This window comes from Taurulus bubalis (assembly GCF_910589615.1).
Source record: "Taurulus bubalis genome assembly, chromosome: 13".
NCBI classification, from domain to species: Eukaryota; Metazoa; Chordata; class Actinopteri; order Perciformes; family Cottidae; genus Taurulus; species Taurulus bubalis.
Genome location: NC_136601.1, coordinates 12,775,054 through 12,801,915, shown reverse-complemented (window position 1 = coordinate 12,801,915; position 26,862 = coordinate 12,775,054). Strand labels below are relative to the sequence as shown.

Genomic DNA, 26,862 nt, shown 5'->3' with positions numbered 1-26,862 from the left:
TTTTGGTCAGCGCTTTAATGTGATATAAAACACCATGGGTCCAGTTCAGGGGGGGAAACAAATCCCATTTACAAATTGGGTCCTCGTTTGTTAGTGCCACAGCACCTCAATTACCCAGTGAGCAGGTTTTTATTTATTCATGCAGACAAAGTCACGTATTCATGAGGATTAACCCGAAACTCGCTCATAGACTGGCAGGCACAGATTGCATATTTTACCATATGAGGAATAGCTGACGCGTTTACCCTCAGAAGATTGAGAGAAAGCAAGATGAGAGAAGGAACGGCTACATGAGCTTTTGGGTCACTGTATGGTCAGTTTCACTAACTTTATTCTGATTTGTGTTTTCAAGAATATATAAGAGGGTATTATGAATAATATGTGTGCAGTGAAGGGTGTTCTTGCTTGGGAGAAGAGAAAGAGCATATGATACTATGGCTCACAATGGGGAATAGTGTAACACTTTGTATTTGTAACCTTACTCTATAGTTTTCCCAGTGGAATATGGGCTTTGTATCTGAAACTGCAAAAACTACTTGAAAAGGAAATATTGCCTGAACAAATCCAAATACAACATCCACATTCACAAACAAGCCTAAAACAACACAGGCAATATATGCATTGATTCCCGTAGCTAAAAAAGTCATACAGGGTTACACTGAATGCCAACAAAATACATTACCTTCAGATCAAATGTAGTCTCTCCGGAGAATATCAAATCATCCTAATAGCTAAAGTTCTCTTCAGAAATTGTTAGGGAAATCCTCTGTCCCTTGTCATATTATCCACATTTATCAGGATGCAGCTTAGCCATTACGTCTGGGGGTTTATCAAATTATCTGCTTGCAGAATGGCCGAAAAGGGACACATTACAAACAGCAGCTCTTTGTCTGAGCTGCTGCAAAGCAATATTCCGGGATGCTGCAGCAACCAAAAGCAAATTATGGTGAACATAACACAGAGTTCAGTAGAGCGTTAACAGAATGGATGGCCCTATCCTGATTTTCTATCTGTTGGGACAGATGTCTCTACGTCTCTGTGACTCGTGAGGTGGACGGCCCTGTAAGCGATGGCAGATGCTCCGAAGGTAAGACAGATGGATTTTGCCAGTGTTTTGTGAAAGTATGCACATTTTTCACTATGGAAAAGTTAATTTTAATCATTTACAACACAACAATAAAAACTGTAATGCCTACCTTGAAATAAAGAAAACTAAAACTAAAGGTCCTCCATGTAAGATGTTTGGCAACAATAAACAAGATTTAGCTTTACAAAAGATGGGAAATGTCATATTCCAGGATATAGAGCATGCGTTCAATGCATTTTATCTTCAGATCAACCAGAGGCTAAGATGTCTTTGCATTCTTGCCTTTTACGACAAAACATATTTTTCAACACTGAAGACAGTCCAGAAGACTGCAGTATAGATAGATGTATGGTTTATTTTGTCCTGAACCATGAAGACGATACGCAATAAAAATAAGTCTGGTGTCTGCATTTATCTGCTGTGGGAGTAGCGGACAAGTGGGTGTATTAAAACGTTTAAAGTAAATGAGCGCCTGGTTGAGAGCACAAAGGCCTGTGTCTGCTGCACATGTGTATGTGTATCCACGTATGCCTCTTATTCAAATCCCAGCAGTTGCTGACAAGTCCGAACCCAGTGTTTCACAAACACTATGCCTGCACTGTGATATCGAGCTCTCATTGTTGGGTAATTGCCACTGATGGAGAAAAACAATATTTCATTCAACACAATCTGTGGTAAACTGAAATCAATGAGGCTGAATAGTGTGATTAAAATTTGATCGGATCACTGACGACCAACAATGACAACAAACATGGAACAGAGCTCCTTTATTTTTTGAACACACAAAGCCGCTCAGTGGTTTAAATGTTGTTCAGTGTGGCCTGGATAATGGCAGCCTATTGATCCTCTTGGAATTTATTCTGAAACCCCAACTTTTTCAGCACTTCACGTCAATTGTGAATAGAGGCAGTGGCGCTCTGTGAGACCTGGTTATTGAGACACACTGGGAGACTTTTTTGTTTGAGTTCTGAGTAGTTGGGCTACTGTGTTTGTGTTTGATCTCTTGCAGCAGGAGAACCACACTGAAGAAGGATCAGCGAGTGGAGGCTTTCAAAGACCCTTAGGTTGTCAATGGTAGTGTTTTGTGCTTCTCAGTTATACAAAGGTTTATTCTGCTAGATTCAGATCAAGGTGTATGTCTGTATGCCTGCATGTTTTCTTTGTGTGCCTTGTATTTGAAATCTTTGCAAGCGCTGTGCATCTGTGAAAGTAACGGTAATTAATCAAGTAACCAAATACCACATTTTTTTTAATAGAACAAGAGCAGTTATACAGAAGAGGGGAAGGAAGTAAGTCAGGTTTTAAGCTTAACATATGATGAAGTTGGACTTTAAAGATGAAGATAAACATTCCCTCCCAATACCTCAAACCCTTTAAAATGATTCTCTACAGATTCATTGAAATACAAAATGAAAACACAATAAGTGTTTTGTTTTTTTACAGATCACACATACATGTGTGGTACGTTCAGTTCTATACTATACTGAACTGAATATATTTTACTTTAAGACTAAAATTGTCCCAGTTCGACATTTTATGTCGTTTTTAGCAGCATAATAACAATGAGAGCATTAATAATCAAATGTATTGACTTCCTTCAGGGGTGATTTTAGGCATGAATTCAACATGTATAAGAAGTTAAGTTGCAAGAGATGGCTTTATATGGTGTGTTATATGGGCCTGTGTTCCCTCAATCATCCTTTATACCACATGAAATACAAGCCAGCATGAGACCCTATGGCACCTCTGTCCACGTCACCATGTGCTGCATTAAGGGTGTATTATGTCACGGACCAGTGACTCCCAGATGCGACAGCAGGGCTGATCATCAATTATTATACCTCAGTGGATCAAAATGAGCATATCCGCTCATTTCAACATCCCCAGAGCTGGCCTGTGGCGGCTGAGCGACGGCTTAGTGCACCTGTAAGCTCAGCGACACCAGCCGGAGCCCTTGCCGAGGCAGCGGGACATGCCTCGAGACAACATCTGCCTCCCCTTGGTGACCTGCCGAGTTAAGCCAACTGCAGAATCAAGGGCATGCTCGCAGAGGTCCCTGATTTTATCATAACAAAGACTTTGCTACCGCTGCTGCCTGCAACTGGCTTCAGGAAACGTTACAGTCTATTTTCTGCCAACACTGTGAACTCACTCCGTCTTTTTTCACTCTGTATTTCTTTCCTTGTCCTTCCATTCGATATAAAATGAACACCAAGGAATATATCCAAGAAAAACAGATTTATGTATGTGAAGACATCAGCCACTACTTTTACCAAAAAGAAGATTGAAAAAGTGGGCTATAGAAACTTTAGAAAAAAATGATTTCCCGACAAAATATGGAAATATACAATTTTCTTTCTGTTAATCCAAATATTGTTGCATACTTAATCAGTTCTATGAGGGTTAAGATCTTGTGAGAGTGATGTATTAGTCGGCACGAGGGAGCCTCTGTATGACAGATGTTTGACACTTGAAATCTAGAGGGACCCCGGGCTAAATGGAATCAGGACAAATCAATGCAATCATGCAGGTGTCTGGGGGAAATGGGGACAAAGGGACACAGTCGGTCTGCCGGCTTGCAAGAGCTTCTGGCGAGGATTAAGCACCAGGTCTGCTTCTGTTTCTGCATGGAATGGCAGACAGCTGACTGACCTCACGAGTGCTACACTGCCTTGAGGTCCCCACAGATGCCTCACAAAGAACCCGGGCAGAAGTGCCTCACAAACTTGACCACGTTGAGTGTGATGAATACCTCAGCTCGCCTGCTGAGGAGGCTACAAAACCACTGGGTTTATGTGTTCAGTGTCAAGACCCTCAAAGCCCCCTGTCATTTTCTGTTAGGCTAAACATGTCCTGCGAGGCCTACCTGGAAATCTACTCCCTAAGCATATCCCATGTGAAAAAACACATCCTACTCTTTCTACCTCCCTGTGCTCATTCGGCACAACTCTTTCTTCCGATCCTTGCCACACCTTCACTCCATTTGTCAGAGTTACCAGCCTGTGAGTGGTTTCTGAAATGTTCCATTTATCCGCCGTGAATACCAATCTATCAACCAGTCAGTGCATACGTTGATCGGTACAGTACATGTACGATACAGCACACGTGGGAGTAATTCCGTTGATGGGTGTGCATTCAACACCTGGATTAAATCACAGTGGTAACTCAGGATGCAGATTAAAAAGCTAACTGTAACATACATATTTTATTATATTCCAACCAACTGAATTAATGTCTGTTAACTTCATCAGAATTCCAGTGTACGTATGTATGTATGTATGTGTGTGTGTATGTGTGTGAGAGAGAACTGTTATGCCTGAGATGTATTGCGATTCCATGCCTGTGCCTGTGAAATTAATGATTTCACAGGAAAATATTGCATTCTTTGTGAATGACATATTTTACTTGAAATATGCTAATACCTGAAATATAGACAGATGGCATCATAGTTGTAGCCGTCTGTCATCATATCATTGATGTCATTGCAGCAATACTGCAGCTATCACTGTAAATTTAATCTTATCAAATCTGCAATTTATCTCAGTGATTTTTTATTGAAAAATAAACCAGAGAAAAGCAACAATACAAATTTACATTGGTCACATCATGCCGTTCTCCAAGCAAATCTTTCTTCTTTTTGTTCCTCTTTTTCATCCGTCAGCATATTTGTAACATACATTTTGCTCCGATACATCTACAAATGTGCTCTTTTTAGGACAATAAAGCTTTAAAATGTCTTTGCCATACAGTATATTTCCAGCCTGCCATGCTTTTCTGCATCATATCAAGAAAACCCGGCTCAATAACATTAAAGGCTGAAAGAGTTGGTGAAAATACAACCCCTGTGATGCTGTGGTCCGCTTAGCCTTCAGGAGACATATTGATGCACAGTTATTTTGGTCAATAAGTCCTTCTGAGCAGAGGCCATCCTTATCCTTGAGACCGACTGCATGTGAAAAATGAGAAAGGGATGAGACCATGCATTTTAATCGGTCTATGCCGCTATATCTTAAAGGGGGGAAGAAGGGATGGGGAGAGATGGAGCATGTGGGGGAGAGAAAGAAGGAGGGGTAGAGATGCACTTCCTCTAACCCCGTCTCAGCCTCACTAATGCAGTTGTTAACAATAAACCATACCATTGGTTGTACAAAAATACAAGACCTCTAAGCCGGAGCATAATGGCTTTATTGAAACACGAAGCAGGCTGACCTCTGACCTCATGAAAGCATTTACAGAACATACATTCTCAAATTAGGAGATGGACATTTTTTTTCTGTTTGAAAGCCAAAGAAAGACCAATCCCCATTACATGCAGTAATATAATGCTTAAAGTTCAAGTTTGAACTGGGAAGTGGTAGATGGGCACTTTCTGTAGACAGTGTTTGTATGTCTGTTGGTGTAGATGTTGTGTGAGATGGGAGGGACAGCACCAGTTCAATTTGCAGGGGAAACTATTAATGCAAACACAAGCTCTCAAACTAAAAATGAAAAGCAGTGGGCTTTTTTGTTGTAAAAAGCTATCTATAACAAATGGCCTTGCATAAAACATTAGCACATCTATATTTTATAGCTTCCCATGTTTCCCCTTGCTTCTGAAGGGAGTGAAAGTTTCTGCTCTTTCAGACAGGTATATGACCTCAGCTCATCACACTGAAAGCACAGCATGGTTCTTGCAAAATGTTGGGAGGTTTGTGGTGTCCAGATCCGCGATGAGATTTCATCAAAGTTTAAAAGTTCAAATAAGTTAACGTGAGATCAGGCTTAATCGTTTTTTTATGACTGCTTATTTTCAACCATAATAAAACGAGGATGAAAATATGTGATACATTGCCTTTTACATCATATGCCAAAAACATTAGTAGCATCCAATAAATGGCTTTTCCATTTTTTTTAATTTCAGGTGTGTAGCTGTTGTTTTTAATGATTTGTGTTTGATGTTACTGAGATCCTATCAGCTACATGGAATCAAGGACTAAAGTAGTTCACCTCTCTAGCTCCCAGCATTTCACAGGTTTAATATGCAGTCCAAGCCATATTCCAGTTTAGGCATCACAGAGTCAGTGAAATGGAAGAAAGTGAATTGCTGGCTGGGGCCTTTGAGCCTCCATTCTTGTTTGAAGTCTCTCTCTTTCCCTACCGAGTTCAGAATACATTGTCCAGAGACAAGATCAAACTTGGCAGCTATTGATCCCTTCCCAAACCAGACATAAGACTTACTGAACATGTTAACAACTTCGGAATGAGTATTTTAATTGTACAGGTCTTTAAAAGCCCACTCAAGTCACAGTGCTGCAGAGCGAATTTGAAGCAGCAACTTTTGGACAGTCAAACATGGTGAATCCAGCCAACTTTCTTGTTTTTCTCTTTGAGCTGAACTCTTTTGAGTATTCAAATCACATCTCTCAGGACCTGCGAGAGCATGTTAAAATAAATAAACAAATATTAAGAGATGCATTAGCGACAAAGAAAATATGTTCCTTGTTAAAAAAGTGATTTAATCCCCTTAGATAGTTGAATACAATAATTACATAGTATAATTAAAATGGTAAATGTGTAGATGTCTTGTTAAAAAAAAAAAAAAAAAAGCTTACAACAATCCTCTCTTACACCAAAAATAAGTTTAAAAATAAACGATGTGTCACTCATAATGTGTTGTTGACTTAAAGGTCTGTTTTCAATCTTAACACTGCTCATCTGTTTCAATTAGTTTGTTAGTCAGCCCATGACATTGTGATAATGTGTTGTGTTATGTGTTTTTTCTTCTGGTCGTGACATTAAAGCACTGCTAATGGTATGGAAACTGGAAATACCATGCTCTGATTGTTCCAACATCTGTCAATAGCCTATATTTCCCCAGCTTGTTCTGCATAGATTTATGTTTGTACCAGAAAGCCCCGTCTCAACTTCACAGAAGACTATGGCAGGGCAACAAAGAAGGGGCCTAATACTCTGGAAAAGGAGGTTTCTAACATGACACTTCTCAGTCGTTTGAAATAGGGTGGAGAGAGATTTCTGTGAGCTGAGTTGACTCCTCCAGATCAATAGCTTGTCTCTCTCTCTCTCTCTCCGAGACGACTGTTGTGGCATTTGAACCAGATAAAACAAGGGTTCCCCTCCACCTCACCTCTGAGAACTGAGCACTTCCACCAAATCCCAATCGGTTGAGAAGGATACAGATGAGTCCATCTAAATCCCCTCCTGACTCAGCTCTAGACCCCCGGCGGTCAAAAAAAGAGGAGGAAAAAAAAGAAGAAAAAAAAACTCAAATCATCTTAAAAAGGAGAGGTCCAATCTATGTAGGTTAATACTCACTGTTGCTTCATTTAGCTCTGTTGCAGGCCCACTGGGGCGACTGCAAAAAGTTCTGGGAGCTAGAAGGCACAAAAGCTTTTATTTATTTATATGGAGGGAGAATATATAGCAAGAAGCAAACTGGTGCAAATGATGTGAAAAAAAAGGAGTTAGAAGAAGTTATCTTGTACGTTGTGGAATAACTGCAAGAAAAGGAATAGGCTGCATTACCATTTTATGTGCGGGGCATGAATTAAATATACACACCGCAGACAGAATATCACTGATAACATGACAATTTGTAAGGTCATGGTGTGAAATGAATTAGAAATGCGTCCTCCCATCTTTTAACAACCACCAGCAATGTACCCTTAAGCAAGGCACTTCATTCTCAATTACTCTATTGAAGCTGCTCATTTGTTAGCAGCAGATGACGAGATGGGCAGGCAGGAGTAAAAGGTTGCACTAAGTGTTAATGTGGGGAAGGGCATTACTATCAAAGAAAGTGCCTGCTCAGCCTGCATGAATAAAAGTTGGGGCGGGGGCAAGCCTCAGAGTTTTACAACAGTTCATCTTTCTAACCTGTCAGCCAATTATCTGGATCTTGCAACAACGTTGGACTTTAAACTCTCTGAACAAGGGTCCTCTTCTCTTTTGCATGTCAGCTTAGTCTTTCCCCCTGGTCGCTGATGACATTGAAACACTAATTACGGCTAATTGTTCTATGCTGAATGGACTTAGTCACATTGCAAATGATATACCATTGGTCAGTGTCACAATGTTTCCACAGAAAAATTCAATGGGGAATGGAAATTTGCACAAATTAATGTAATTAAGAAGCACATTCATTACTTCTAATTGCATTTGAGAACCCTCAAAGTGAAACTGAGATTGGACTCATATGAATAATTAATGTAGCTTACTCAACTGAACATTATGACGTTGTTGCCATCACATAATGATGTGCTAAACTATCGGCATGTATGACAAAATGCAGTTCAACAGTTTTAGTTGTACAGTTCCAGTCACAACCAACTTACTTTTTTTCTTCATGCGTCCTCTTGAAATCCCTTTATTTATGGGCAGATTGTGTCTAGACAGTTGAATTCCAATTTTAGCACAAGCTTGGCATTGGCAGCCAGACACACTGGGTTAAGTTAGAGGTTTGAAAAGTATTTAAATTCAAGTGGTCCCTGCACACAGGGATTTTTCCCAAAAAGGCAGTTGTAAATCAGTCAACTGGAAACTCTGTCTGAGAGCTATTATGGAAATTATTGGACCTACAGAAATCAAAGAGTTGGGAACATAACCCCCACAAAGAATGAACCCAGTGAGCCTTTAATCTGATTATTTGTCTACTGGCAGGAACTTTAATAATGAAATATAAAAGCCTTGGATACAAAATGGCACAAATAAAAAAAAAAATATCAAACACAATCATTGATAGAAATCTGTTATTTGATGAAGCAATTCCCTTTCATAAAAAGTCTGTATTATTATAATACACTAGCAGCACGTTTAAAACTATAATCGTATTATACTTGCAGTGTTTAAAAAGGATTGGCTTATTTTAATAGCAGATTTAGATCTTAGACAGACAAGGTGTAAGCTGGTCATTTGAAAGCCATATGCCACAGATTAAGATACGGCACTATATTGTACAGCTTTTTCATGTTTCTTCCAGAGACTAATGCACTGCTTCAAAAACTGCCTGTAGTGAGATGCTTGTAAGTGGGCAAAAGCACAAGCTCTTAAATCCCTCAGCTCCGACAACAGGGGAAAGAAATAAGTATATTACAAATCGTCCAGAGAATAAAATTGTGTATTGTTTGAAAAATGTGAAGGATTTAGACTCAGGGATTTGCTCCCACTTTGCTGCTCTTTGTCTGAGGGCTTAGCGCTGTGTGCTGTTCATGACATGATGATTCCCATCATTCAGAGAAAGAAAAACTTTTCAGGACATTATCGAGTCAACAACAGACCGTCCAAAATTAATACACAGGATTTAATAATTCAGTGTCAACACATCTTAACTGATCAAAAGTGCATTCAAGTCACTCAGAACAAGACCGATGCTCACTGTTAAAAACAACAACACTTTGCACTTTGTGAATCCAGGAAAAGTCAGTCATGTTTAATGCCTGGAAGGGGAACCTCTGTGGATGCAACAGCACTGAGCCACTATATGAGAGAACATCCACTGAAACGCTGCATATTTCTTATTTGAGCATATCGCATATCATTATGCTTTCTTGTTTCTGATGTTTTGATGAAGTGTTGCAATGTGGCCTAAAGGGACAGGTACGATTCATCATGCCTAATTGTTCTGGATGTGTAGTTCTGTAAAAGCCAGCTGTCAGACGTATGGGGGTTGGACCTAAAAACACACATGCTAATGATATTAATTTGCTGCTTTTATCTTTGTCGAGGCAGAGGAGGAAATATCAAAACCTTTGGAACAATGTGTGACAAAAGAGGCGACAGCGCAGAGACTGATGGCGGGTGGTGAAGTAAGCCTGGAGGGGGAAGCAAGAGCCTATAAAATGAACAGCCGCCTAACTCATAAATAATAGAAACATAAAATGTCATATGAACTTTATTTCAAGAGTGGGTGGCCTAATAAAGATGCAGGTTTAAAGAGGAGTTGAGAAATTCATTGTCATAAGAAGGCCACATGGCTTGCCTTTGGCACGGACAATTATTCAGTGCAAGCTGACATTCTGGTCCAAGCTGAAGCACCTTTACGAAACAATACCGCATTTGACTCCTGAAATTCTCTTTCTAGCGACTCAACGCTCGAGTCATTCAATCTCTCAGCTCGATCTCCTCTTCTTCACTTGGAGTCATTCCAGCTCTTCTCCCCACTTTCCCCTTTTCCTTGTTCTTTCTGCTTTACAAATTCAGTCGACATAATAAGAGATTGCCACCGCCCTGCCAGCCTGGTGCTCATTGATAACGCTATATCAAATCCATCTCAGACCCCCCTCTGTCACCAACGCACTCCTCTCTGAGACGGTCAACATGCACAGGATCCATCTCTCCTTTTGAACGGAGCAGTACAGAGTCAGAGTTTATCTTTAAACCTCTGGAAGGAGGAAATAGAGCCGGAGGAGTCGGGCGTCTCTCACTCTGTCTTCAAATGATGTATGAACGTGTGTGCAAGTGTGTGTTAAATCAGCAGCATTTAAAAGCAAATGAAAGAACTTTCTTGACTTTAGGTGAGAATAGTTGGTGTGTAAAGTGTATTCATTTAAATTATAGTAATATAAAATATGAACTTCCTGTATTTCTTATCAGCCTGGAAAGGCACACAATACATATATTTCATAAGGAATGATATACTATATGTATGCAACATTAATCAAATCCCTTCTTATATTGCGTTTATACAACCCTCAACTATGATCTGCTCCCTTTTTAACATCAGTAAAAATTATATTGACTTTACTATTGTTTGGCGTGATAAGGTTACAACAGATATTACTCGGAGCTTTGTCGTCAAATCGTTAAATTACTTTTCTAATATCCAACTACTAATATTAGACTCCAATATTACACTTTTGGTTAGTCTGTTAACTCTCTCAATCTGATTTTTAATGCAGCAATTTGTAAAAGTACACATGCATTTACCACATTAGCATGGCCTTATATCTAAAACTAATCCACTTCAACAAATATTACCCCAGAGTGAAAGTGGGTAATAAGTGCAGTATTTCAGTACGTTTATGAGGTATGAGATGTTTATGTCACTGAATATTAATGAGATGATGAGCAATTGCTTCAGTATGTGAATGAATCCCATATATGAATCACTGCTGTCACCATGGTGAATATATTAAAGTGAACAGTTGGGAAGGAGAGGTTTGATGATTAGATGCTTATGTTTGGATGTGTGTTTATACACGTGCCTGGTGTACAGATATGTGTGTGTGTGTGTGTGTGTGTGTGTGTGTGTATGTGTGTGTGTTATGGAGGTCAGCTGGTTGTGTGTGACTATCTTGTAAAAAAAGATGTCCGACTGTTACTTGCAATATCCCCCGATCAAAAATAGAAAAATCACATATGGGACGGACCGGTGCATGTAAATGAACCGGAAGCCATCACCAGGATGTCACCCATCGTGTCTAATGCCTAACAAACGCATTCAGAATCACACTCACACTGACACCCAAGCCCCGGACCTGTCAGCGCAGCTGCTGGGGAGGCAGATACACCAAGGACTGTTGTCTCACTTACACACAATGACACAAAGGCCATACTGCACGTAGGTGCATGCAAACCAATCTATTTCTCCCTATCCTGTAGATTTTCGCTGCTGGATATAAAAAAAAAGGCTCATTTTTTTGACAAGTAACTCTGTGCAATGGCTAAAGCATTTCTAGCAATGATACACACGGGCCACAGGAGGAGTGAAGGTCTGCTCCAATTCGAGCCTCGATCCAGCTGGCAATATATGATGCAGGGTTACCTCCAGAAAATAAAATCCAATCCACCAGGACTAGAATATCCAGCTTGAAGTGGAGGGGGTTGGTATGTGACAAGGACAGGGATATGGGACTCAGAATAGCCTTGTTCATGTTAAGGTGGAGCAAAATCATTTCAGCAGCATCATTGGCATGCTGTTGGTGCTCCGGCTTTGGATCTACACTACCACTGTGGAAAAAGCCAGGATCCTCTGTGATGTGTCTTAAGCACACTTCTTTTCCCTCAGCCAGTTATTTGAGCAATGCGTTTAAAAGAAATCTGTTGTATATGTATGAGGAAGGAGTGTTGCTTTCCTGCATTCAATGGGGCATTTCATGGAGAACATCATTGGGCAGTAAGCCAGGCCGTGACAGCTGTCTGGTGAATCATTTGAATAAATTCAGTTCCAACATCAGGGCTATGATTCCCTAGCCTTCTACAGCTTCGCGCTGGACAACATTTACAAAATTCAGCCCTACAAAATGAATTGTCAATAATATAATGTTTTGCACTCCCATGACAACAGATTCACTGCTTGTTTTGATCAAATCCAATTCATTTGCTTTTCTAATATGACAGATGTTTTTTGGTTTTAAATCTCAACACATAAAATTTACAGGGATTTATTTTTCTCTCAGAAATACAGCCCTCTGTCTCAGTTGACTTCTTGTGCAACAAAACTGTAAAACTTTTCTGTATAACTAGTTTGTTACTTTTTTTTTTTTTTTTTACCAGAACACGCCATGTTTGCAAGGATGTCTCGTTTCTAGGACAATCACAGCTGTAATCTCAGTAAAAGGATTTTACTGTCTAAAAACACAGATGGTCACTGCAAAAATATAAAAACACAAAAATAACAGATTTGCCTGCTGTCTGCAAACTGCAGTACTCACTAGATTCAGGGTCTGAGTTTCCATCTCCCTCAGTGCGGCTGTTTGGTGATGTTTGCTCATAGTACTCCTCCTGGGGGAAGCTGAGGGGAAGAGGTTGGGTGGTGCTGGCTGTGCTGCTCGGCTCCGGGTCTCCCAGCCCGCTGTCACTGCAACTCTCTTGGGAACCATCTGGAAGATGGAACGTCACGCGGCGCTGGGTCTGGAGCACACCAACAAACAAGGAAGGTTCTGTTAGAAATTATGTCCTGTTTAAAATGCCCCTAAAGTGGGAGAAAAAAAATATATAAATATAGGAAATAAAATGTCGTGTGGAGGAGATTGTGAGCGCCAGTTGTCTTGTAGGTCACAGCTAAAGACGGGGGTGAAGAAGCAAGAGCTCTAAAAGGACCAAATACCAGTAAGATGCATCATGCTTCTATCCTTCAAAAGCCCTAAAATGTGTAGCTACTCTGATACTTTCTAAGACGTTTACTGTTAAATACGGGGTTACAAATAAATGAAAATGGACATGTTTCGAAATATTCAATTCTGAGATTTTAGCCTCCAAGTACAATGGAGATGAACAGATGAATGAAAACGCTAACAACATTAAAAAAAACTACATTTACAAAATCAACAGTAATGTTTCTTAGCAGAAATAGCACAAAGTTGCTCGGGTCGGTCAAGAGCAAATAGCATTGTTGGGCGCTTGTCTCTGCCATGCAATAAATAGCCACATTGGCTATATAGGCCCAATTAAAAATAGTTCTGTTAGCTACTAACACCTAGGTGCTAATAGCATATGCTATTTGTTAATGCTCGGAATTCCTCTCCCTTCCATTTCGTTGAAGTGAGGACCGAAATCTTGGTACAACCATTTGGCGTATGAATAACTATTGTGTGCCATCATCATGCATTTTTTATTTGTAATTTTGCGCTGCAGCAACATTAGAGGCTCAGATTAAGTGCACTGGATGTCAGGTGAAAAAGTATAAAGAGCCACAAAGTCTACATAGGGAAAATGTAGATGAATGGGTCCAAGAAAAACGTGACTTTTTTCCCCAGGAGGCCGTTTGTTCGTATACTGTGTGAAACCAAAAGTCAACCTACTTACTACTAACACTCCTTGTAAAAACTCAATGTCATAATCAATTCAAATGTTTGACCCTTGACCTCAGTTATGCCATGTTCACACCGGACGCGACAGAATTTGGTTGCGCGACCAGATTACATGCAAAGTCAATGTCCAGACGCGACGGTGCGACATTTCCGCCTTGCCTGATTGCATAAGCGTTGTTGTTACTTGCCCAGCACTGCATTCATACTCTGTCTGATTTTAGTTGGAAAATATGCCAACATTGCATCCTGTCACCAAGGGGACTAATTGAAGCAAAGACCTCGTAACCCAAAAATAATTTCTCGTCTGTTGAGTTCAGTGAATTACTTTTTCAGATAATATACTGCCTAAAAGAATTATAATTGAAACGTCTTGTCCTGTGAATAGATGGTATGCGTATGAACAGGCTGAACTATGTCCTAGTTTTCCATCTCACCCAGTTTAGACACAAAAGAAGTGTGAATGTGTGTGGAGGCTGAGACTTTGATTTGTAAAGTCTTGGAGATCACAGGAGTGTGGGCATTTTCTTCTGAAAGGTGCAGGCCTCTTTGATTTCTCTGGTGGTTTACAGAAGTTCATGTTGCAACCTTTCTTTGGAGCTAACAAATAAAACACATTCTGTGTGCATGTAGTGATGTCTGCTAACAAGCAGTTAGCAATTCCTTCAGAAAACACACCACACACATACAATAATGTACATTGTGCGGCACAGTGGGTAATCTGTACTACAGAAACCACCAATTTCATTTTTTACTTGAATTAAATGAAGAGGCGATCTAACTTGGCTTTGAGGTAGTATGTGTACGATTGTCACAGTGAAATATACTTTCATGTCTTCTCATGACTCCCTGAGCAGCATCATACTGCAACACAATGTATAGGACAATAAAACACATCAAATATAATTACACCCTCAGCTACGGTTATTGCTGGGAATTTTATTCATCCCATTATTCAAGCTGATAAGAGATTCAGTTTTTTCAAGAGCAAATATAACCGGAGCGCAAATTACTATCTTGATTTTCTTCATCACTGTAGCAACAAGAGCAATATGTGAGTCCTGAATTAAAAACATCATAAACATATGCTCAAGAGGAGGTGATGTCTCTGTGCGAACATATTTTTCCTCTGCCACTATAGTGCGTAGATAAGCACTTATTGTTCTTAGATAAGACTGAATCAGGCTTGGAAAATAGGAGCGAGGGAGGAAATAAAGTCTGGCACTAATGAAGGACACTCTGCCAAAAACCAAGTGCACAAAATGCTTCATTTAAAAACTATCAGAGAGGGTTGACTAACCTAAATCCACACAATTAGTATCCTGAAAGTAACACTGAGTGGTTTTCAATGCTGTGATGTTGAAACAGCTAGCTAAATATTCTATTTACTTGATTCATCTAGATCCATCCGGAGGCCACGCATCACTGTGTGTGTGTGTGTGTGTGTGTGTGTGTGTGTGTGTGTGTGTGTGTGTGTGTGTGTGTGTGTGTGTGTGTGTGTGTGTGTGTGTGTGTGAAAGACAGATACAAAAATAGGAGTGTAAAATGGACGTAGAGTCAAAGACAAACAGAACACCCTTCAACACTTGTGAGATAGCAACTATAAAACAGAATATCTTTGTTGCGGTTGTTTGCGTTAGGACAATACGAAAGAAAACATGCACCACACATATTTCTGAAAAACATACAAATATATGATGCAGGACTGCTTGAAATGTATCTTGTTTTTACTGCATGTGTTGCGATACCTTCTGCTGCCAAATGATGAGGTATATTTCTATGCTTCTGTATAGAGAGGAACGTTTTCCCCCACTCCTCGTGCGGTTTTATTCCTTTTCTAAGACAGAGATGAATACCTTGTTGGGAAAATCATATGACGTGTGCCACGTTTGCCCACGCTTTCAAGTAGTCTAAATATCTACTTGTTCTCAAACAGCGTCGGCAGCTGTTTCTCAAATTACTGGAGGATGTACGCAAAAAGCAATGTCCAGGTTCCAGCAAAAGAAAGAGCCCACTTATGAGAGGTTGGCAGCTCTACAAAAAGCCTGCTTCCTCTCTACATGACTCTAATTATTGGAAACTTGCTCCAACAATGGCATCCAAAATCTATTAGAACAAACAGCTGTCCGTGACAATTAGGACATAATCATTTTGCATAAGGGAGTGTCTTCATTTTTAGATGGCTGTTTATTCAAACCCATTCAAGTTGCTGCCAGATGTTAAGAAAAGTCTAATTTGATTTCACGACACACTCAATACTAGAGCTACAATATTAATTACAATTAAATGTCATTAATTGGTCTTAAATAAATAAAGGTTTTGAATGACTAATGTCAATTTAACATTATGTTGAAAGATAAACATGACAAACAAAAACAAACATTCACAGAGGAGTCAAGGGGAGTGTTTTGCTAAGCATTATCACTTATTTGAAGAAGCTGCCAGAAATCCATAAAGCAAAGACAAGCTGCGGTAAGAGATATCAAGACCAAACAAAGCCCGTTCAGCCAGATAAAACACTGCCTTGAGAAGTATGTACACAGCGATAAAATGAACAGGAGAGATGCATGCCAAGTTCTACTATTCAACATGCAAGCCAATCCAAAACCCTCCCTCTGGGAACCACCCAGACAATAGGCAGAGGGCTGGATTCCCAGGTTACCGGATTAGAAATCCAGTATGTTTAGATATAGAGGGAGGAGAGGCTAGGTGGCCGCAACCTCTTCCTCTGATAGGCCACAGCTCTTTCAGTTGTATTATATACATTTCCCCCCAACTAAAACTCTCTAGAAATAGCAAGAAGTCAGTGCTGCACAGAGGAAGACTTGGCTGACAACCACCTCACTTTGAGTGATAAACAGAGACCACTTAGGAGTGAATCAGGGGAGATTGGCGCTGCCATTTCAGATAAAGATCAGCTTGCGGGCACACCTAGACCTGCATAAATCTGTTTAGAGGAGATGGGGATTTTTCTGCACATGTTTTATGTGTCAGAAAAAATGCAAAAATAAAAACAACAACGGCAAGGTATTTATCCTAAAAATGCAAAAATGTCCCTATTCTGCATAATGCCAAGATCGTGCAACATCTACTCAACTGTTGGTGATTTGACTTTGTGGGCGCGTCCTTTGTTTTTGTACATGCTGTTCCAGCGCAGCCTATTTTGTGTGATGTGATATGCCACTGTGTGAAATGATGAGTTAGCGGGAACATGGAAGAAGGAGGTGATTTTAGCAAGTGGGTTGAGAGATTAATGGGTGATTTTTGACAAATCAAATTTTAACCATTATTGAGTCATATGCTATGATGATCTTCTCAGTATTAGTAACAATTTCCAGTCCTAGCAAAGCAGGGTCTGACATTGCACTGTAATGTTCCTCTGAGTACTAAAACACTTTGATAATTCAATGGCTAGAAAATATACAAAAGCAACATGTATATATGCCAATTGTTTTATGAATCCACATCAAATAATATTAGAAATATTTAACACTATTGGACAACTAATGTAGGACTGCCCTCCAAAAATTACAGCAAGGACAAAACACACATGCCGTGGTGCGCAACAACAGTCTCTGTTGAAAATGAGGAAGTTTGAAGAACACGTTATTGTGTAAAGAGCCGGAGGAACTCTCGCAGTCCTGCTCTCATTGACCAAAAACTAGTGAATGCCTGTGTGCAGACATGAGTGGCAGGATAAAGAGAGTAGCTGAGACCCTGAAAAGAAACGAGATGACATGACGGTCACATGCCACAACACAAACAAGTTTAATGTTAATGGAATCTTACAAGGAAGTGTGAAGTGCCCTCTTGAGCACAGTTGAATATTTTACGTAAGCAAGCAACAATACAGACAATTGAAAGTAAGACATTTTCGCTCGCAGCGAAACGAGCGAGTAAAGTTATGTATGTATGGACCCAAGGGAGTAATGTGTCGAATTTGGTGCAATGTGGTCACATGACATGTTCAATATTAATACACTCTGAATATACAAGTGAACGGGGCTCTGTGAAGCAGTGGGGGGGCTTCAGAGCTCTGTGGACTGAGTAGAGGATGTTAGACCGCAGCTCACTGACTGCAGTTCAATCTCCAACCAAACGCTTCCTCACTTCTCTGGAGTCAATACGAGCGGATAGCCAACTGGAAGAAGAATTGAACCAGTGTGTGTGTGTGTGACCGGTGTTTCTGACCATCAGTATGGTGCAACTTGGTTGTGTGTTTCCCTCGTGGGTAGGACTAGATTTCCCTGGCGTAAGACAGTAATAACGTTAACACCACCAAAATACCTCTGCTAATTAAATCCATGCTCTACTTTATAACCACGGTGATTATGTCAAAGCAAGCGAACATCCACCAAGTGTATTTCAGCTATGTATGTTTCTGGCTATACTTTTCTCCATTTCACTAACTGGGAATGTTGGTATTGGCAGGAGTAGAAGAAAAAAAAAATCAGAATCTGAAATTTATATCTGTTCAAGATGCTTTTAATTCTAATATGATGTGTATTAGTATAACTATTAATAATGCATTGTATTGTAATTGATATATTGTGTGCAGTAACAATTTTCTGTCAAGTAAAGTACACAGTAAGAAGGGTTACACCCTCTAAGTCGTTTAGACAACTTTCGGTTGTTTTGGTCTCAGCCAACAAAGATTACTTAAGTCAATATGCCATGTTGTTATGCTTTTTCATCCAGAATGACTTATTATCACATCTTAGCACATATCTGCTTAACACAATATTAAAAAAGTGATGTTTGTGTGATTTTACAGATCGGTTTTCTGATTAAATCAACTAATCAATTAATCAAAAAAATCGTATGAGTATTAGTCAACTAACAATTTATTTGGTCTTCAACAGCCCTAACTGTAAATAGTATAAAGTTGAGTCACCTATTTTCTCAGGGTTTGTTGGGCCTCTTATTTCGGGGTACGAAGACTTCAAAATGGGAACATAAATCAATATTTTTTATATTGAAAGATCATAATACATTTTTTTCTGTTTGGGGTCATTTTAGTTGTGACCCGAGGCAGTTGCCTACCTTGGCTGTAAAGGTTGCTTCTGGAGTTGTTTCCCATGAATGAGAGTGTATTTCTCTGTTGTTTCTCGCCCTGAGAGGCCGCGACTTGGCACAACTATGATTGACAGGTGTATTGCTCAGATGCATTGTTTGTATGAGCAGTTTTTGAGAAAACTGCTATACGATACACCACAGGCCAAGCATTCCGCCAGTTCTGAATAGGCATATTTTAAAAAGGCACTGCACTAGTTCCCATAAAGTACTACACAGATGGAAGAAGCCATGCAAAACTATGGTCATGACAGAGCAACTTTACAGAAAGATATAAAAAAAAAAACATGATCTATGAAAACCTTGTATCTATAAGATATTCTATTTTTAAAGACATAAAAATATAGTTTTTATGGTTTCTTAATGTTTAACGAATGTTAACATAGGTGTCACTTGTGTAAAAAATAATAGATCTTATGCTTATGGAAATATACATGCAAGAAAGAGCAGAGAATATATTTACATTAACGTAGGTATAACTTGTGTAAAATGTAGTAATATACCTTATGCTTACGGAAATATACATGCAAGAAGAAGCAGAGAACAGATTTACATCAATGTTGATGTAGGTATAACTTGTGTAAAATATAGTAATAGACCATATGCTTATGGAAATATACATGCAAGAAGGAGCCAAGATCATACTTACATTCACAGACATTATCTTGCCAAGTTGACAGGCCTCCTGCAAAGACAGAAGAACATTTCACATCACTGTCTGACTGGAACTCTATAGAGCATTTACAATGGAAGTGTATATGTGAAGCCAACAAAGGAAACTGCACTGGGAACTTTCCAGTCATCTTAAAGTCAGTCAGAGTTTACCATCGACAACTTCATAGATTTTGTGGTTTAAAGTCTTTTTTTAAGTTGGAATTGAGATTTAGGATACATATTGATTTCTTCTGCAGAACAGAGTTTGTGAAGCACATTTCCGTGCTCAGTTGGTACGCCAACAAACCGGGCTGCAGCGTACACAGCCTTTCCCCAGAAATGTAAAGAGTAGGGCAAACCTGACATCCTGACGAAACAAGCTATACAACTGACACTTTGATAAAGATGTTTTCTCTGCATGTCAGGCAGGAAAGTGAAAAGAATATCAAATGAAGCATCAAAAATTTACAATAAACAGCGACAAGCTTCTAAATTGGGAACAAAAGACAACTGCAAGCCTGCAAAATAGCATCCGCTCTCTGGGGACTGAGATAACTCACAGAGAGATAAGAGTATTTCATTTTTAATCACCAATTTTGTTTTCTTTGTACTGTGTATGATAATCTAAGTACATGACTTGATTTTCAAAGAAAATAAAAGAAATCTGGCAGTGAGGAGCCACTTAGAAAGGGAGAATCAGAGAGGACTGCTGGGTAGAATGGTGAAACAATGAACAGGAAACACATTCATGTCAACAGATTATCCCACTATAATTGTTCACCATGGGATGCTGCTACTAACTGAGCTATAGAGCAGCAGACCCAAAGCTATTCATCAAAATAAAATGGATCTTCATGGTGGACAACTAAACTAAATGGTCTCCAAACCTCTGACAAATAACTGCCTGGCACAGTAAATCCATTGTAGATTGTTTATAATGAGTCATGTGTCGGTGAGCATATTTAAGAAATGTACACAGGTAAACATTAAATAATTGCATTGCCATGAGGTATCTAGTCAAACTAGTCATGCATACTGCATATTGTTGACTTGGCTAGTAATGTTTTCTGTAAATAATATCAATATTAGTCATATTAACTATAAGTCACCAACTGTTTCAAGATTCAGATTTTGACATTTTTGACATTTTTATTATTTCGGTAGTTATCATTTTTATCACTAAATCATGACCGGACTTTCTGCTTTCAAGAAACAACTTAATTGTTTTGTTCTGTTCTGAAAAATCCGAGTTGTAATGCCGTGTTCACACCAAAACAGTTGCGAAATATTTGCCGTCCAGATTACATGTTAAGTCAATGCACAGCCGCGTTAGGTTGCGAAAAAGCGAATTTTTCGCCGGGCGTCGCGATAGAAGCGAAACGGCGTTGCAACGCCGCGTTCAAATATTTCAACTCCAGCGAATAATTCGCATGACGCGGAGTTGCGAAAGCCAATCAGCGTTGAGAAGCTCCACCTGGCATCACCGCCGTTACTGAATGAAACTGCTGGTCCGCTGAAGGAGCGCTGGAAGCGGCTTCATTCAGACACTCGTCCTGGAGGAGTCGGAGCTGTGTGTGACTACGGATATTATGAACCCAGACACGGGGCGGTTGATGTTCCGACGTGTGTGGGACTTCCTCAACAAGTATAAAGCAGAACTAGAGGTTATTTCAATGCTGAATGGCGGAAATAGTAAATGCTTTCACAAACACGGAGATAGAAGCGCCGCCCGGCATCACTGCCGTCCTGCGGTTACTGAATGAAACTGCTGGTCCGCTGAAGGAGCGCTGGAAGCGGCTTCATTCAGACACTCGTCCTGGAGGAGTCGAGCTGTGTGCGACTACGGATAATGTTATGAACCCAGACACGGGGGTGGTTGATTTTCCGACGTGTGTGGGACTTCCTCAACAAGTATAAAGCAGAACTAGTGGTTATTTACCTGGTGGATGAAGGAAATAGTAAATGTTTTCAAGACACAGAGATAAGCCCCGCCCCCTTTCCCCAGCGATGGTTGCGAAAAAACGAATTAACCACATAGAGCGAATTTTTCACCTGCGGCACAATATAGGCGAAGTGGCGTTGCGAATATTCGCAACTGTTTTGGTGTGAACACGGCATGGCAAGTGTGGCTGTTACTTAACAACAATAACTTAATGTTATGACCAACCTCAAACATGTCACATTAGAGGGGCTGTAAAATCGGATTAACCGCCAAACGAGTACCTCGGAAAAAAAGCCATCAACCAACTGGTGAACATAGGGGAGCATTTAGCGGGTAAAGAGCCAAGATATTTGCCTCAGGAAGTGGAGACCAAAAGCGAGCTAACATTTGGGTAAACATTGGACTTGCATTTGCCAGGTGGAGAGAAACGTGACTCCTAATGAACAACAAAGTTGCATTGCTTTTTGTATGCTGCATGTGAAAATAGGCAACTGCTTCCTCACATATTTGTAATAACTTCATAACGAATCAATATTAGTTTACAGCTTGCTGTGCTGTGCCCATGTTGAAGAAGCATCCACGAATGCAGGGTTATTGTCTAAAATAGGTGATGTTGAACATTATATAATTTAGCACAATGGGTGATGTAGGTTTCAGTTAACTTATTTAGTTGCGAGCTGAACAGCCCTGCTATGAGGCCCCAGCATACGTGCGGTGGTCTACTCGTAAAATAAATACTAAAACGATGAATTATGATCTCAAAAGTGCAATTACCATAATCGTTAAGATTAGAAGGGATTGATATACAATTACTGCTGTCTGGATTAATTTTTGTATAATATGAGCATGCAGGTAGACGATGCAAAAATTAGAATACAATACAAACACTCTAACACAGGTCTATTCTGCATATGGAAATATATATATTGGTTATGTCATAAGAGATCGTATAACATTGTCATAAGCTGGTGAGTATATTTGTGCTGCACCGACTGTATACTACACACACCTGACATTATGGCTGGCACATGTTACAGCAACTATAAATTAATTGAAAGGGATAACGAATGAAAAATATTGCAGCTTTATTTCTTAAATAAATGTAATAAATGAGCACACCAACATTTGTCAGGACTCATTTGCATCCAGTGACTGGTCATTTAAAGCAGGGTTTTACTTAAGGCTGCCATCAAGCAGTTGTTTCTTCTCCATGTAATGTTTTATTCAGCATCTCGTGACACATACTTCAAGTCAGAGACCTAGCGAACCAATTAAATATATGATAATGTACATGAGGGATCTGAGAAGGTGACCTGTGCTTGTCTCATAGTTAGATGACATTGAAAATAGAAGTTGTACATCTGATTGCTGGAGAGCATACATTTGTTTTCTCTTTTCTTCCTTCTCCGCAACGGATTGGTCAATGATCTTCTCTCTTTATGGACGCCTCTCAAACTAGCGGTTTCAAAGCCCCCACATGCATGTCTGGGAGAGAGTTATGCTTAAGATAAGTGCATTTGTTGGTGAACCACATCAAAGTAGAGAGGGATGACTTAGTGAGCAAAGGCAGTGGAGCTCGAACCAAGCCTTTGATCACCCCAGGCACTCTGATCATTAAAATATTGGATAAATAATTGATTAAAAACACCAGACCTTATTGTGCTACGTTTCTGAATCCAAATGAATCCCAATTTCGAGACACAGTTGCTGCACAATGAATGAATGAATGTAGGTAGTTAGGAGCATATAGAATACTGTATTGCATACTTTCAAATAATAAGAAAATATTGTTCTAGCATGTAAAACACTGTCCGTTTCCCAGCACTGAGTTACAGTATCAACTGGAGACAGGTTGAAGGACTGCAATAACCTGTCTTCTCCAGTGAGGATCTGAACTATGGCACAGAGGTAAAAGGAAAGGCTTATAGTCAAAAGGTAGGTGAGAGTGCATTCCAGCTGAGCATAGGTTGCTGGAGGGTAGCTAATATTATATCTACGGTGAAGCCTGCAGTGTGCAAAAGAAAGACAATGAGCCCACTGTGTGCATACTACGGATATTAAAAAGAGGATTTTCCATCAGCTTTTGTACATACGCTAGTAAATCTCCCTCAGTACATTTAGACTATGAAAATGAATCTATATTAATCTAGATTTCTAACTTAGAACAACAGGCCAAAGAGTTCTGTATTTATTACTTTGCATGCCTCTAAGCATTAAAGCTAAGCAATATAGTTTACACAACTATTGGGTTGCCAATAGTGCCACATAAGCACAGTTGGTAGTTAGTAATTTCATTAGTAGGGTTGTGTTTCATTAAAAAAAAATCACGTACTGTGATATAGGAGCAATAAAAGATAGAGTGAATAGGAACACTTGCTCTTTACAAGTAATGGTGGGGAGGCAACAGCAAACAAAGCAAACCTATTCACTTTAAAAGATACGTGACCATTCTTGGAGAGCTGTCTTAGTTAATGTTGAGTGTATGAGCATGATGCTCTTATTTCATCAATCTTTGAATTCAAGAACAATTAGAAGAAAAAAAATAGCCAGAGGTGCTGCTTCCAAACAAACGTACACATTAAATAACTACATGTCCATTTCTAAAGGTCTCGTTATTTCTATATCTTTGATATGGTTTTTCCCATGACCTCTGTGAGCTTCATGACACAGAGCCCTGTCAACTTGAGATAACTATGGAATAACAATCAACTTCATATTTGTGCTCATTTTCAGCAATTACTATGACAGGTGTCCAAGTGATCAGTTGGCTTCAGGAAGGATGTATTCCACTATATTATTATCATATAGGAAATGAAACCCAGCGCTTGAACATTTTCATATGTCCCAACTAAATTGCAGACCTCATCAATCTTTCAGGATTAGGATGGCATCACAGTACACAGTTTTGTTGAGTTATACCCATTGGCAGTAAGGTCAAAGTCTAAACAAAAATGCTACCTGTAGACGCTTTGCTACAGAGTTTGTGAAAAAAATAATTTTAAATAATGTATGATGTGATAACTTCAAGCTAGACTGAAAGCTTTAAAAAAAAAAAAAAACCTTGTCCCAGAGGTCCCCATGCTCCTAATAGTTTAACACTAATAAGATCTGCTGCTCCCATCTCCCACATTACAGTATACTTCATAGTGTAAATACCTTTGAAGGTGGGGAGAAGCACAGAGCGAGGCAAAGAGACAGGAAGCATGCTAGCTAGCCGTACTCTCTCGTGCTGCCAAAGCTCACCCTTGCGTATTTCACATTTGTTTTGACTCTGACTCAGGGGTTCATTGGTGAAGCTCACTGCAGTGTGCTGCTGTTCCATTCAGCTAGTCTTCCTGCATGAAGTCTGTGAAAATAATGGTCAAGCAGGACTTGTCAGGTCGGCTGTGTACCAGAAATGTCTGGCCAGTGCCACAGTCTGCGACTTAAGCTGTTCAGAGAAGGTGGGAGAGAGCATGTGGCCTGCTATCAAGTGGTTATCCCCACGGGTGAGATGGATGTGGCTGAATTGATCAATAGATGAAAAATGACAGCTTTGTCAGGTAGTCGTGTCACAGTCACACACATTCAAACATATGCACTCATAATACAAATATCCACAGTGGAAAACTTGGACGTGTATGCCATCTGCTCGTGTGTGCATGCACACGAAACGTGGACGTCTCAGCCAAGTAACAGTGGGCAGAGTTCAAGTTTGCATCCCTTTCTATTTCTGGCAAACGCAGCATGTCTTAGACAGCGTGATAAAACTGTTGCAAACAAAACACCTCCTCATCAAAAGGGGCTAATAAAGTCTTCAATATACTTAAGTGTAGCCTTAGATAAATAGAATCCCCATTTCCCTCTGCATTGGTGTTCAGTTGTCCAAAGTGTATTGATGTACTTATTGACATTCAATAAAGGGAAACCCTCTCAGCAAACCACACAGAGTTGTGTAAATCCTGTACACTTCTTGAGTGTGCACAAGGAGCAGCTTTCCTTTAACACAATTACTCGACAGCAATAATGTCACAGTGTGTTTGAACCAATTTTGATTTACAAGTGGACAACATGTTGCCTTTTCATCAGCTTATTATTAGTAAGTGGTCTGTATATGTGTGTTTCCCCTGGACAATCCCCCCTCTTGCTTCACTCTTAGCGAGGTATTGATCCTTCCAGTCCACCGCCCCCTCCTGATTTCATTAGGCGAGCTGCTGTTAATTACTCCACACTCTAACCTTTTGCTGTTTCATTTGGACCGACAAATTGGGTGAATTAAAAAAGGAGAGGTAGGAAGAGGAAAAGAGAGAAAGAAAGAAAAAAAAAAAAAAGAAGCTCCCTGGCAGCTGTAGTGGTGGACCCCCTCCTCTCTCTGAGGCGCTTGTGTCAGAATCCCAAGTGGCGTAATAATTAAAAAAAGTTCATCAATTTTCTCTTCGCTCATCAAATTATGCAGAAGGAGGCTACTCCGGTAATTGTTACAGAGGATTCATTTACGAAAACCATACCAGCTCGATCTGGTATGGTTGTCTGGGGAGTTGGAGAATTTTGCCTTTTTTCACTTCATATATTTTGTAAAAGGTGTCTCAGCTTCAAGCAGGCTGATCATTAATACACACTTTATTCATATGACAGACATAACTGACAAGGATTTTTTGTTTTACAGCCCTCTTTACTAACAAACCAATTTGTCTTCTTAAGGAAGGTATTATAAGAGTATGATGTGATACATAGCTGCAAAGTTATAATTAGACTTGATTTAATACCATATGTCATGAGATTACACGCGTGGTGCATGGCATCTAAAGCATACTTAAATCGCAGGGGAATGTAATTGATTAACCATTTGAGAGTGGGAATCAGATGATGAGGATGATGCTCTTAATTCCATGTTAAATCAATATAGTCACTTCCTACACATCAAGGGATTATTGAGAGAAATTACAACCAGCTGTAATTGCTGATTTATAACACATCAGATCATTTCTGGCTTGGTGCATCAATGTGTTAATGCGTACAAGTGAGTCAAAAACATTTCACTAGGATCACTTTAATCACCTGCTTTAAAATGGGACAATGTTTCAACATGGATACATTTCCAACTAAGTGAGTGACATTTATAGGATCTTCTGGATCCTTAATATGAGATATGCCTTTTCCTCAAGGTTGCATACAGTCTAGTTGAAAATATTCTACATGATGCAGAAGGAGCCATTCAGAGTACTCCCTTTGGCTGAGATAATAACTTCATCATAATTAGCTTGTGGTGCTCGGGAGTGTTGAATTGTCGGTTGCAGTGGGATCTGGGCTGATTTATTGCTTGATTTAATTACGTATCAAAATTCAATTAGACATGCTTTCAACCAAATTCAAAGTGAGTTTTG

At 39.7% G+C, this 26,862-nt stretch overlaps 1 protein-coding gene across 1 annotated transcript in view; it reads right to left on the bottom strand.

The window, feature by feature from the left end:
* The window catches only part of pcdh11 (protocadherin 11), a gene marked incomplete at both ends in the record, with an annotated part of 115,152 nt that overhangs the window by 26,790 nt on the left and 61,500 nt on the right, over positions 1-26,862 (bottom strand). Inside the window, 2 exons of the mRNA XM_079229039.1 lie at positions 12,736-12,934; positions 19,553-19,588. Coding sequence (XP_079085165.1) covers positions 12,736-12,934; positions 19,553-19,588 — 235 coding nt within the window. The remainder of the gene's footprint in view (positions 1-12,735; positions 12,935-19,552; positions 19,589-26,862) is intronic.